Source organism: Phyllostomus discolor, chromosome X (genome assembly GCF_004126475.2).
Source record: "Phyllostomus discolor isolate MPI-MPIP mPhyDis1 chromosome X, mPhyDis1.pri.v3, whole genome shotgun sequence".
In the NCBI taxonomy this organism is placed as follows: domain Eukaryota; kingdom Metazoa; phylum Chordata; class Mammalia; order Chiroptera; family Phyllostomidae; genus Phyllostomus; species Phyllostomus discolor.
The window spans coordinates 18,067,008-18,081,175 of record NC_050198.1 but is presented as its reverse complement, the minus strand read 5'-3'; the positions used below and the strand labels follow the sequence as shown (position 1 = coordinate 18,081,175).

At 40.6% G+C, this 14,168-nt stretch overlaps 1 protein-coding gene across 1 annotated transcript in view; it reads left to right on the top strand.

The window, feature by feature from the left end:
• Nucleotides 1-14,168, top strand: part of DMD (dystrophin) — a 1,951,120-nt gene that overhangs the window by 359,178 nt on the left and 1,577,774 nt on the right. The window contains exons 3-4 of the mRNA XM_036016633.1: nt 7,547-7,639; nt 8,786-8,863. Coding sequence (XP_035872526.1) covers nt 7,547-7,639; nt 8,786-8,863 — 171 coding nt within the window. The remainder of the gene's footprint in view (nt 1-7,546; nt 7,640-8,785; nt 8,864-14,168) is intronic.

The following is a 14,168-nucleotide window of genomic DNA, read 5'->3' as shown; positions in this document are numbered from 1 at the left end:
TAACTGAGGAGGCTCGGGAAAGAACTCTTGGTCCTTCCTTTATTTCCTGGTGTGGGCATCCGTGACATTGACCCCTTGGATCGCAGGGAGTTATTTCCCTGCCCAGGGTGTTGAATGTTTTTGGTTTATCCCTCTGGGTCCACTCCCTGCCTTTCTCCTCCCTGAGAGGCTGATCTCTGTGGATGCTATCAGAGGAATTCTTGCCCTCTGGCTTCCAGTTGGATTTGGCTAATGGGAGTATTTACAAGAGATTTGACAGAGGGAGCGGGGAAAGAGGAGAGCATTAATCCACTGTGTTCATCCCCCAGTACCAAAGCTCCCGTCTGAGGATGCGCTCAGCTCTTCCTTTGTTCAGGGACCAGTAATCACTCTCTTTCTCCTCATTCCTGTGAGTCTAGGAGGGATAGCAGCATTTCTCTCTTACCGCTTGTGGTGATTTCTTTACGCTATGCCTTCTTCGCCTTTGTCAATCGTCCCTGATTAAACTCTAGTCCAGTTACCCAAGTCCTGCTAGGACCCTGGGACCCTCAAAGGAGAGAGCTCTCTCTACCTCAAGGTGATGGCGTTGAACAAGAAGGAGGAAGGAGAGAATGTAACTAGAGTTTATGGAGCATTTTTTATGCCAGGTAACAAGCGGGACACCTTGTATTTATTAATCAGTGTAATGCCCATGCTATTACTTTGATTTGAACCCCTCTGTTGACGGGAGAGACCTGGTTCTTCTTGCTGACGCATGTAAAGAATTACATATCAGCAAATCTGGTAGTATGTAATGAGTTTATCAGTGGCTCGCTTCCATGGAAGAGAACAGGACTGGGTAGAGTAGGGGGTGAAAGGCAAAGTTTCAGGGCAAAGTAGGGCGAGAAAAGCAAGAGAGGCTGGAGACCAGGGTGGCAAGCCCCTGGGCAGCCTGAGGCCGGGTGGCCAGAGGCCCTGTGGCCCCAGAGCCAAGAGCCCCTGAGAGAGAGAGAGAGCGAGTCCTTTGTTCTCAGGACTTATGTAGTTGGTGGGATAGGAGGGGAAAAAGTCACACATTGATTAACGGGTAAATGTGGTGTCAGCTTTCCTGGGGGAATGTGACTACCCAAACTTAGGGATGTGGGGGGTCTTTCAGCCCCAAATCCTTATCTTGTTCCATACTCCCCTTGGTCATCCTGTGTAAAACAAATACATGACAGGAGGAAGTTAACTACAATTGGGGCACTTTCCTTCTTTCTTGCTAATATAGTGTTTCTTGTGATGTTGGAACACTTGGCAATATTATCAGACCAGGCTCAGGACTGCTGAGTTAGCATGTGAGACTTATCTCCTTCCTCCTTCCTGCCTTGGTTTACTATTTATTCCACCTAATTGGTAAAAGGCGTTTCCTGGCAACCAGGGTGCTAAATGCTGGCCAGTGACAGTATTGCAGTCTCAGAGTTCTTCCTATGCTGTCTCCTGCCTCACCTCTGTTATTCTGGGGCAAAATTTACAAGGAGAACTGGGGAAAATATGGATTATTTGGGTTAAAAATTTGGAATAAATTCATGATGGCTAACACCAATTGGGTGCATCTTAAAGAAAGTGCTATTCTAAGTGTATTTAAATCTCAGCATCACCACAAGTTAGGTAGTAGAAAACCTTCATTTTGTAAACGAAAAAGGTAAGGCACAGAGAGGTTAAGCGACTTGAGCAACATCACACAGCTGAAATAACCGACCTGGGATTTGAGTCAGTTCCTTCTGGGTACAGAGAAAATATTCTTATTTACTGCATTATACCATTTCCCCTGGTTTTGTAAAATGTATTGCATCAATGCAGCCCCCGCCCCCGCCAATTCTCTCGCCTCAAACCTGATGCCTTTCAGTCATCCTAAAGTGAAACACTAAACCAGCACTATTCTCCCATGTGTTAGAGACTCCTTTCAAGACAAACCAAATGATAAGTCAGTGTAGCAGTCATGTTTGAAGGGGAGCACACAGAAGGGGGTATGAGAAAGCTCCCAGGATGCTACTCACATTGTGTTTCTCTGTCGGGTGTGGGTAGTACAAACATGTTCGGTTTTTCTTTTATTTTTTGTTCTTCTGATTATTTTAAGTTAATTCCTCCATCTCTTTTGTCTTCTTTCCTTTTCATCTTCTAAATCTACCATGCTTTGAACACTTAAGATGTGTACTTTTCTGTATATATCTTATGCCTACATAATATTCTCTTGTAGGGTACTTTTTACAACCCATTCTTTAAAAAGTCTGCCATGAAAACTACTTCTGTATATTACAGTGGGTTGCGTTATTTTTAGGGGAGCTGGTCAGCAGGATTCACCAATAAGTTTTGAATCAATTATGTGCTCCTTTTCTGGTGTTTCTAATACCTAAAGATTTGTAATCACGGAGGAATATCTTGACTTTCTTAGCAACAGTGATGGCCGGAGCCTGACCTTTCTGGAACTAGATTGTTATGCTAAGTTATTCCCGTGTTCTTTACCTTCTATCGGAACATCGTATTGATCTCTACATATTCAGGTGAAAAGACTGGCGTGACTCTGTAGTGTGAGAAGCTATTTAAATATTTTCACAAATGCATTTCAGTCCCTTTCTCATTTTTTCCCCTTTGTTTGTGCCACTTACCAAACTGAGTCTTTTTTGAACATCGCGTGGATAAAGATAGAAAGAAATTCTGTATTTCTTTATATCATACTGACAATGGTCAGGGAGGATTATTGTCTCATTTCATGCTCCTTTCATCTTGTTATTTGGGTTAGCAAGGAAGAAAACAATATGGAAGTGGATGCAGGAACCTGCTGATTATGATCCCAGGTTCAGTTTCTAATGACAATATTTGCTCTGAAAAGGATTGAAGAAAGAGTGCCAGAGGGTTATATGGCCCAAAGAGGGTTTAATGTTTTGTATGTTCTACAAAATAATTTTCTTCCTCTTGAAAAGAAGGCGGATCGAGATAGGGAATTTTAAGGAAATACTACCGTTTCCATGACACAAGAATGTCACTTGCAACAAAAAGCATGGTAGATGGAGATGATGAAAAGGGAGGCAAACAAAAGAGGATTTTATTTAAAATAATCAAAAGAAGAAGAAGCAAAAGGACAAGGTACTTGAAGCTTCTGAGGGTCCCTTGCCATCCCCATTTTCAGTATTAGTAACGGAATATGGAGTCACATGCTCCCTGCCTGACTTCCCCAGTTGCAGGGGTACCCAACTAGGAGAAAATAGAAGACAAATGTGAGTCCCGCGCTTTCGAGCAGATTCAATAATGCACCATAATTGTTCTTACAGCCAAATTTTGGCCAAAGCAAAAGGCGGCCAGGAATAATAGAAGAATAAAACATAAAAACCACCCTATTTTCTTTGAGAGCCTGCTATTTGCCAAGTCTGTGCAACAAAGCTATATACTGTTTCATTTAAACCTCGCAGGAGCGCTCTGAAGTGGCATTATTTCAGTTTCCATTTTTACCTAAGTGGAAACTGTGCCTGGGAAAGGCTAAGTCACTTGCCCGAAACCGTGCAGCTAACGGACAGGAGACTTGAAAGTCAGCTATTGTTGCTTGTGAAATGTGTGCTCCTTGTGCCTGATCGTAACAACACTGCGCGGAATGAGGAGTTGAGTCTAGGACAAGAAATGAAAGCCAGCTGAGAGAAAGGAGATGCTTGCTTTCCCTGGGATACTCATTCTATAGGAAGGGTAAGACTGAGCACCAGAAGGTCCATGAAGTTACAGGGTAAATTTTCATGGAGCATAGCTTTGATTTCAATTAGATCACAGGAGGTGAAATTTTATTCCAAAGTGCTTGAAATTGCATTTAAATCAAAACAAACGTGCATTAAGAGAAGAAGGCAAAATCTCCAGGAATTCTTTTTTTTTTTTAAAGATTTTATTTATTTATTTTTAGACAGGGAAGGGAGGGAGAAAGAGAGAGAGAGAGAGAGAAACATCGATGTTCGGTTGCTGGGGGCGGTGGCCTGCAACCCAGGCATGTACCCTGACTGGGAATCGAACCTGCGACACTGTGGTTTGCAGCCCACGCTCAATCCACTGAGCTATGCCAGCCAGGGCTAAAATCTCCATGAATTCTTAACATAAAACATAATGCTTTCAAAGACCTGGCTGGTGTAGCTCAGTGGATTGAACGCGGGCTGTGAACCACAATGTCGCAGGTTCAATTCCCAGTCAGGCCACATACCTGGGTTGCAGGCCACGGCCCCCAGCAACCACACATTGATGTTTCTCTCTCTCTCTCTTTCTCCCTCCCTTCCCTCTCCAAAAAATAAATAAATAAAATCTTTTAAAATTTTTTTTTAAAAGGCACAACCAGCTGGTAATTAAAAAAAAAAAACAAAAAAACATAATGCTTTCATAGAATTTTGGGACCTGTAGTCCCTGTATAATTTATACTTCTGGAGTCCAGGGTAAATTCATTCAGTCTCATCTGCTGGAAGGATGCTTGGGTGGAACATTCTGAGAAAGCACTCTATTAGAGACTGAGGTGGACATAACAAGCAGAAATTGGATTTCCGTTGCGATACTTTAATATAACATTGGTTCTGTGAGTTTTGGAAGTTACCTGTGATACCAGGGAGTGTCTTTTTCTCTGTGACCTCACTGCCTGTTAGGTGGCCCTAGTCGATGTTCCTAGAGGCCTCTGATTGGCCGGCAGTCCTTCACTCCGTCTCCATTTTGTTTAATTCCAGCTTAAAAGCAAGAATGAGAAAATACCCTTGTCTGAGTGTATAAGTTTGGATGAAAACAAGATCCTGTTTGCCTTGCTGATTTTTGTCTAGACCCCTTGCCCAGAAGCATAAGCTCTCTAGTCCTCACGTCTTGGATGCCAGAGGGTCGCGCTTTATTGTGTACCCCAAGATTTATCTCCTTCCTTGTCTCTGCTTTTCTTCTTGAATGAACATTTTGCCACCTACATCCTTTCTGGTTTGACAGGTCTTATTATCCATCTATCTATCTATGTAGACTTATATTTTTAATAAGAACACATATCTCTGTCAGCTACCTATATTTTATTTTCTTCAAAACTTGACACATCTCAATGTGCAATATTCCTTCCCTTGATAAGTTTAGAAGCCACGCACTGATCAAATGCATCTGTACAATTTTGCCCCTGGGGGAAAAAAACAAAAAAAGCAAAACAAACAAACAAACAAACAAACAGCATTTTTGAGGCATTGCAGGACTTCACTACTTTGAAAGTAAAACTGTAATATTACTCTCCAAATGCCAAGTTACTCCAGGTTATATCTGAGGTTCTTGACAGAATCATTATAAAAGCATACATTCCTTTTCTTTACTTATTAGTAAAAAGCTTCCATTAAAGTCTCATGAAAATGACACTGTTGTTTTCAGATGTACTTGACCATTATGAAGAGTAAAAATGGTTTTAAGAAAAAACTCAAGCATGCTGGTGTTGTCTGTTGTTTCCTTTTTGCCAGGAGTTTTCAGCAGAACTACTTGAGTAGCAATCCAACAGAATAACTTGGAGTTATCTTTGTCAAAACACATATATAGCTCAATTCTCAAAACTGGACATAGAGGGGCTGGTGAACTTTTGCATGGGTCCATGTTCCCGTGAAGTTCCCAACACCCAGACGTTGACCCAACTTGTCACTGTCATGGCTGCCTGGCTATAGTGACAGCCTGAATCCTAGATCTTTAATCTTGGAAGCTTCAGGAATATATTTTACCTGGAAACCAGGGCTTCACTTGATTTTCTTGACCTGTGTAAAATCCAATACTTATATGCGATCGAAGGAGTGGATAAGAAGAACCCAATCAGCCAAAGGCTAATGTTAGACCCATCATCTGACATTTGTGGAATGCATTTCCTGGTCCCCACACTACGGGAGTTCCCACAGTCACGTGCTCTTGGTTCCCTTTTACTGCTTCTGTGTTCAATTACCTTTAGGATTATTTGTTTTCCCTGCTGGCCTGAATTTCCATAAGGCCTTGGGTCATGTCCGCCTGATTTACCGGCGTGTGCTCCAGCACCTAGCTCAGGTTTATTGGTGCTCGATAAATATCTGTCACTGATAAATTACGGCTTTCTAGATAACTTGTGTGATGAAAGAGTTGTGGATTATTTCATATGAAGGAATTGTAGGCTGTAAACCAGAAAACGAAAATATTTGGGAGCACAGCAGAAGAAGTAAAATATTAGAAAGATTATCAAATGGAAGGAGAAAAGGCGAAAGAAGCAGCAAGATAAAATGGAAAGAACAAGGCCCCCAGGAGTTAGACAGATCTGGGCCAAAACCTTGGCTTTGGCACCTTCTGGTTTGGTGACAAAGGGCCCCATGTTTAACCTCATTGTCTTATTTGCAAGATGAGTCGATTAATGCCAAAAATGTCCCAAAGATGTCACAAAGATGCCCTGGCTGGTGTGGCTCAGTGGATTGAGCACCGGCCTATAAACCAAAGGGTCGCCAGTTCAATTCCCAGTCAGGGCACATGCCTGAGTTGTGGGCCAGGTCCCCAGTAGGGGGCATGTGAGAGACAACCACACACTGGTATTTCTTGTCCTCTCCTCCTCCCTCCCTTCCCCTCTCTAAAAGTAAATATGTAAAATCTTTTTTAAAATGTCACAAAGATGATAAGATCCACTCTTTTAGTGGAGTGTTTGTCACCAGTAGTTACTCCAAAAACGTTAGGTGTCTTTAATGTCTATTATGTTTCCTTGTATGATTCCCAAGTAAAGAACTGAAAAAGGAAAGAGATAAAAAACATTCACCAGCCTATTTCAACCCAATTTAAATCAGATTTTTCTAAAATTTGAGCCATTCCAGTGTGATAATGGGCCATTCTGAGTCAGCATGTGAATGTGTATACAGAGAAAGCTTATTTTATGGGTGAAGGGTGGTAAACCCTCCATGGTTATATTTCCAAGTACATACAATGGTTAGTTTTTATGCACCTACAAAGGGCATTGTATGCAGTCTTTGTTTCTTTGTGTAGTCCCTTCTCCCCCAGTGCCCAACAGCATGATGTATTTATATTTTTCTTGTTTTTAATAAAGATTTTATTTATTTATTCTTGGAGAGATGGGAAGGGAGGGAGAAAGAAAGGGAGAGAAACATCAATGTGTGGGAGAAATATCGATCAGATGCTTCCTGCACACCCCAACCTTGGGACTCAGTACGCAACCCACGCCCCAAGCATGTGCCCTGACTGGGAATTGAACCCGCGACCCCTCAGTTTGTGGGAGGACACCCAGCCCACTGAGCCACACCAGTCAGGGCCCTGCCTGATATTTACAATTTTTTTTCTCTCCTTCATAGAATCAGCATTAAAATTGAGTTCATTAGATTAATTAAGCTACAGGTCTCCAACTTGTGTTATGAAAAAATGTTTAAATAGACTTGACATGATGAGGATCTATTGTTTTTTGTTTGTTTACTTGGAGGTTCCTTTTTCATCTCTCACCCTTGGCAGATCAAGAACTAGAGATATGAAATACCCTTAAACATAGCTTTAAATCTTCACAGGCATAATCACGGAAACGGATCCCTAGAAGCGTGTTTGGCTTAATTGGTTATATTTCACATTTCAGTTTGGGAAGCAGCACATAGAGAACCTCTTCACTGACCTGCAGGATGGGAGACGCCTCCTAGACCTTCTCGAAGGCCTGACGGAGCAGAAGCTGGTACGTGACTTATTTATAAGAAAGTTCACATTAGCCTTAGGAGGATGTCAGACTGCAAGCTCAGAATAATTGTATGAGGTCTGGTAGAATTCACTAATTTGCCAATGACTGAATTCACTAGCAACCCAGGACCTATTTATGAATCAAACAATCTCACCATATTGTTTTCATTTTGATATAGCCTAGCTTACAGAGAACAAGAGGGCGACAATTTCCAGTGACACAATTGATGTCGATTAATAGATACTCACTTTCAATATTTGCTCTTTGTTATCGAAACTATTTTATAAAGGCTTTTATGCATAATGAACTTTGAAGTTTAATTTCTTTTTCATTGTGACAAGAACATTTAACGTGAGATGTGGAAAATGGAGAGTTGCTGTGTAACAGGTATAAAGTTGCAGTTATGCAAGATGAGTAAGTTCTAGAGTTATTCAGCACAAAAGTCTATTGTGCACTTAAAAATTCATTAAGAGGGTAGATCTCCTTTTAGGCGTAAATACAGCAGGCATCATGAGTAGAATTTCTAAAACTCTGCAGCTGAATAAATGAGTTAATCCATATGTTGTGATAAGCGATGCAAATGTTAGTTTAAAAATTACGGGACAAGATAGGACTTTTGGGTTTGAAGTAAGGGTGAGAAAACCAAAGGTGACTGAGGTTTGAGCTGCAGTGACTAAGAGAATTAAGATTAGAGTCACAGAAATGGTTTTCTTTAACATTATATCACATTATATACTTTTGCTAGGCCCAAATCTCTTTTAAACTTCCTTAAAAAGTGTAGCAATTAACAACTCATTCATTTCTTTTACTAGCAAATGTCCTTACGGATGCTGATGTTTCTGTTGGTGGCCGTACAGAAATTCCCCAATGGGCCATAGAATGGAAGACAGATTGTAACCAAAACAGCTTTTGTGAAGAAAAAAAAAAATACTATCATTTTTCTTGAGGAGTGGTCGATTTGGGCCAAAAGGCCCTATGACAAGGACAACAAGCCCAAAGCACTTAAATTCAGTATATGAATGTCTCATAGCCTGTGTTCATTCAAAATATTCCAATTAGAAGTGAACTGCATTAAACCGTTCCATTTCTAGTAGGTTGTGGTCTCTCATCCGGGCAGTAAATATTGTTTCATTTTGTTTGCAGCCAAAAGAAAAAGGATCCACGAGAGTTCATGCCCTGAATAATGTCAACAAGGCCCTGCAGGTCTTGCAGAAAAATAATGTAAGTGGAGACCTGGACAGAGTCTGGATACCGTGAGACAGCAGGCTGAACCCCTGAGTGAGGGCGGTTACCCCCAATGCAGAGAAAGCATCTCAAGTTTTCTTGCAAATCAGAGCATTGTTCTCGTTCGAGTGCTTTTCTGCTTGTGGCTAATGTCATTCAGGAAACGCATGCTTGCGGGCACGGGGGGCAGGGCAATGCGTGACTCCGACCTCATGGGCAACCCTATGTCCTTTTCTGATTTTACTCACTGGAGTTATATGTGGTGGACAGAATGTATTCTGCGGTGAACTCCGCTCCTTTGAGCGCTGTTCTGTGCAGCAAGTGGCTTTTACTAGGCTGAATGATCATTTGCAAACATTATGATGATACACTTTGTTTGAGTTCAGCCAACGCTTATTAAACGCCACATCCAAGGCTGAACATTACACAGAAAAATCATTATTTTCAACTCGTGGTAAGAACTGAAAAATTTGTTTTTTATGCCTATGGTTGATTTAGTCTAGATGCAAGTGTATGTGCGGTATGAATGGGAACTGAACAATCATACCTAAATAAGCGTGGAGATTAAAGGAGGTTTTGTGTCGTCAGAGTTTGAGATTCCTCCCTTCTATGGTGGCAGCCCTCCTGTTACACAATCCCACCTGTGCTGTTCTGGAACAGCCATGGGGTCCGATGGCCCGCCGCCAGGAAGTGTGACTCCGGATGCAAGAGTTTGGTGAAAAAAGAAGGGGGTTATTTATTTAAAGGTCATGCAGGTTTAGAATAAGTGACAGATTTCTGCCATGAAGTCCCGCTCCCTTTAAAACCACCCCCAAAACACATAGTCCTACTCCCAGTTGGAGGCATGTGAGAAGCAACTGACCCAGTCTCACACACATTGATGTTTCTGTCCCTCTCTTTCTCCTTCCCTTCCCCTCTAGCTAAATAAAGCACAGGTGGCAATCACCAGGCCCGTGGGCTGAATCCGGCCCTCCCCCTTGTTTCATCCAGCTGGGCACCTTGTTTCTACCTGGTGGCAGCACCAAGCTCCTTGCCTCTAGTTAAGGAGTAGTTACGTGTATACAGTCTTAAAGTTACATTCGGCCCTTTGAAGGCAACTGTGAGGCTGATGTGGCCCCCAGTGAAAATGAGTTTCATACCCCTGATCTAAAGTAAATAAATAAAATCTTAAAAAATAAAATTGCCACATAAATCCTGTTTGGAATATGATCAACATTGAATTAAATCCGTAGATCTATTTAGGAAAAAAATAACACCTTTACAACACTGAGTATTTCAGCTATCTCCAATGATTTCCCCCTATATATATATATATATATATATATATTAATTTTAGGTTTTACAGGGTGAGAAAAAATCCCATAGAAAGAAATTGGCAAAAAAAAAACACAAAAAAACAAAAAAAACTTGAACAGGAACTTCACAAAAGAAGATAGTCAAAAGTTCAAGAATATTATAAAAATGTGTTCAACCTCAGTAGCAATTGAGGACATTTCAATTAAAACTGCAATGAGATCCCAACACCACCTCTCAGAAATGGCTGAAATTAGAAAGACTAGTAAGTGAAGACATGGGATGGCTTGAACTCCCACAACTAACTGGTGGGACCATAACTCAGACAACCATTGAAAATACGCTAGCATTACATGCTAAATGCAAAAGTGCATAATTCTTATAACCCAACAGTTTCATTCTCAGGCATACATTGTAACTAGAAAAAAAACATTTCCATGTTTGTCAAGTCTGTCTATCTATCAATGAGAATATTCATAGCAGATTCATTTGGAATCTATCTGTCTATGAGAAAAACAACATATTGAACTTGAGTGAACCGGAAATGACTATGATATATTCACAGGATAGGATATTAGAAAGCAATGAAAATGAACAAATGATAGCTATACACAATACACAAGAAAGATCAATCTCCCGAAAGAGATTTGAACAAAAGAAGTGAGACTCAAAACTATGCCCACTTTGATTTCTTTTAAGTAAATTTCAATACAGGCAAAAGGGTTCTATAGGTTTAAAAGTCAGAAGGGTGGTTACATTTGGGAAGGAGGGAAGCGGTAAAACACACAAATGAGTCCCCTGGGCTGTTGGAAATATTCCATATTTCGACCTGGTGGTTGTTAAATGGGTTATTAGCTTTGACAAATTTATCAAGCTCTACACTCAAGTACACTTTTCCGTATGTCATACGTTACTTTTAAAAAAGCAGTTTAAAAAAGAGGAACCTAAATGTCAAACATGGGCTGATTTATCAATCTGACCGTAAACTCTCTGTTTTCACATGAAATTGTTTAATGAAATGTGATGCTCGAATATATACAATTAGGATGTGATGAGTGTAATTGATGGATCTTTTCTCAGAAGGGCACATTTCCTACTGCAAATAGGAAACCTGGAGGGCCTTCCGTTGTTTTAGCAGGCAAAGACCTCCCCCAAATGAGGCTTTCAATTCAAGAAGCAGCCCTTCAAAAGCGATTTCCACAGTGCTGCCATTTGAGCCAGGGACTTAATAGGGGAAGACATACAACCGAGTTCTCTATGTTAAAGGTTAGAACCTCAAGTAAAACACTTTCAATTGGCAGCCAAAACTGAGAGCGACATAACCTTTACCTGAAGTAGCCCCAGGCCAAAAGATATAGACTACAAATGTTCAAAGGTACATTTATCATTTTTATTCTTCTCCATTATTTTATAATAAAAGAAAGTACAAAAGAAATGGAAAATATCCAAAGGAACATGCTTATTAGCCTCTGATTATTACCATAAAGAATAAACATGCAATTAAATCAAAGAGATTGTTTTAAGAGCGGGGCTTGTTTTTTTCCTGAAGATGAGTGGGTGCTCTATATCAGATAAATGAGCCTGGGGCAGCATATGAATAAATCAGCATATTCATTAAATAGTAGATAGGACTATTTCAAATTTCCTTTTAAGTTATCACAAATTCTCAAACTTGAGTGAACTGTAGAAGGCATCGATTGGAGATTTTTAGTACCATACATGAGGCAGAATAATGTTAGTATATTTACATTCACACATTATTGGCTGTGCGGACGCTATGTGTCAGGTTATATTCTAGAAATACCACCATCAGGGTCAGAACAAACACAAACCTTTATGTCCCGGACTTTACAGTCACATACCAGGGGGCGTTAAATGTATATAATGTATATAGCGTTATCTAAGAGAATGAAGACAGAACACAATAGGAAGTGTAGGAATACCTCTTGGGTAAGTTGTCGCATGGGTAGAGACTCGAAGGAGCTGAGGGAATCGGCCATGGGGTTCTCTATAGAAAAATGGTCCAGGCAGAGGGATAGAAAGAACTTGAGAAGTCAAAAACCCTTGGAAGGAAGACTCAGTAGGCGGGTAGGACTGAGTGTCAAAAAAAGGATAGTAGGGAGGGAGATCAGAGAGATAGCAGGGTGGGGCTGGGAAGGGCAAAATCCTCCGGAGGAGGAGCCGTGGTTAGGGTTTGAACATAGTTCTGAGCGAAAGGACAATAACGAAAAGTTAAAGACATTATAAATTAAATGGACAATAAAATTAATTCATTTAAAAACCGGAGCCAGAAATATGTATAAGAAAAACTCATGTGTTTACAAAGCATACCGTTTGTATCCAAGAAAGTGCTAATCAATAACTAAAATGTAATACAACTTGACTGCATAATGGAAATATTATGAAAACCACCAGGAAAAACGGATAGAAATGCATTTTTATTCAGAGCTTTTAATTTACTATTGTCAGACAACACCAGATTTAGCAGCAGAAAATTGAGAATGCGAATAGCAGAAATAAACCATAGATTTAGGAGCAATTTTCTACTTATTGACACTCCAGAGCATAGATGATTCTATAAAATGAGTGTGCATTATGTATAAACCTTCTCCCCCATAAAGGTGGTTCACCAAGAAAAGCAATAGTTTATAATTCAGGTTAAATGAACCAAATCCAAATGTGAGCGCTCAAAACAGGCATTCAGAAAAGCCTAACTTTGTCATTAGTGGAAATGCTATTTATTCCCTATCCCTAGGGAATGGCCATAAATCAGTAGACCCAAGTGGTGCCTTTCAGTTAGGGGGGAAAAAAAAAACCTTTCATCTCTAGTCCATTTGAAGTATCCGCTGATACAGTCACCATCCAAGCCCAAGTCATCTCCTGAAGCCAAGTGGATCATTAACAGTCCTGGTATGAAATAGATGGCTTATGCAAAGACAAAGTTGAAGAGATTGTAATGAAAGGAATCTATGCAAAAATGTGGGCAGGATTCAAAGAACTAACAGCGAATGGTGAAGCCCCCAGGGGCTAGCATGAATTTTAATAGCCTGTACTACTGCTAAACCTAGAGAGACAAAAGGGAAGAGAGCTGCTGTCTTAAACTAATGAAAGCGCTAACCTTGCGAGAGGGACCACTGGCCAGCAACTGCGAGCACAGATATCTAAAAAACGCAGTTGCTCCCAAACCATGGCCTGCTGGAGGAGTTGGGAGAAGACTGTATCCATTCATCTAGTGTTCTGCCACTGCTAGGCATTGGTTGAATGCAACCAGAAGCTAGAGGGTAAGAGATCCCAGGGGATGGAGTCTTCTCATACTAGTGGGTGATCTCATACAAAGAAGGGGTAAAGAATCAGGGACAGGGAACAAGCAGAGAATAACTAGCACTCTAGGTATCTGTATTTATTTTCTGGTCCAATGGGGACTCGGAAATACCTATACCGAGAGCCCCAGTGCTGGCTGCAGCCCATCGTTGCTGGGTGTACCAGGAAGTCATTCACTTTTGAGACCACACCAACACTTCCATTTGTTGACAGGGAGGGGAGGTGTTCCTGGCTAATTTTGCTGCCAGCTTCCTGTGTTCCTGGGGGACACCAGAGCCAGAAAAGGAAGACAGACTAAGAGAGTAATTTCTCATTTCTGTCCTGCTACACAAGTTTATTAAAGGTGTAGGAGAAAATAAATAGTTAAAAAGATGTTCCTGTCGTACGTACAAATAAAAAAATAGGTAATATATTAGGATGCCACAAAAATGTCATTAAAAGCGCAACAAGAAGTTTTAAAGTGCATACTCTTTGATAAAAAAAAATAATATAATGCTAGAAAGTAATAACACTTTTGGAAATTCAATTTGATTCATTTAGAATATTGTATAAGAAATCAAGAGTACAGAGCCACAGTTGTAGGAAAAACTATTCCGTGAGAAAACCCACGAGAAATGGCCCAGGTTTGCCCTAGAGGTTCAATTTGTCTTTGCTTTTATCTTCACTTTTAAAAAGGATAAATTAATTC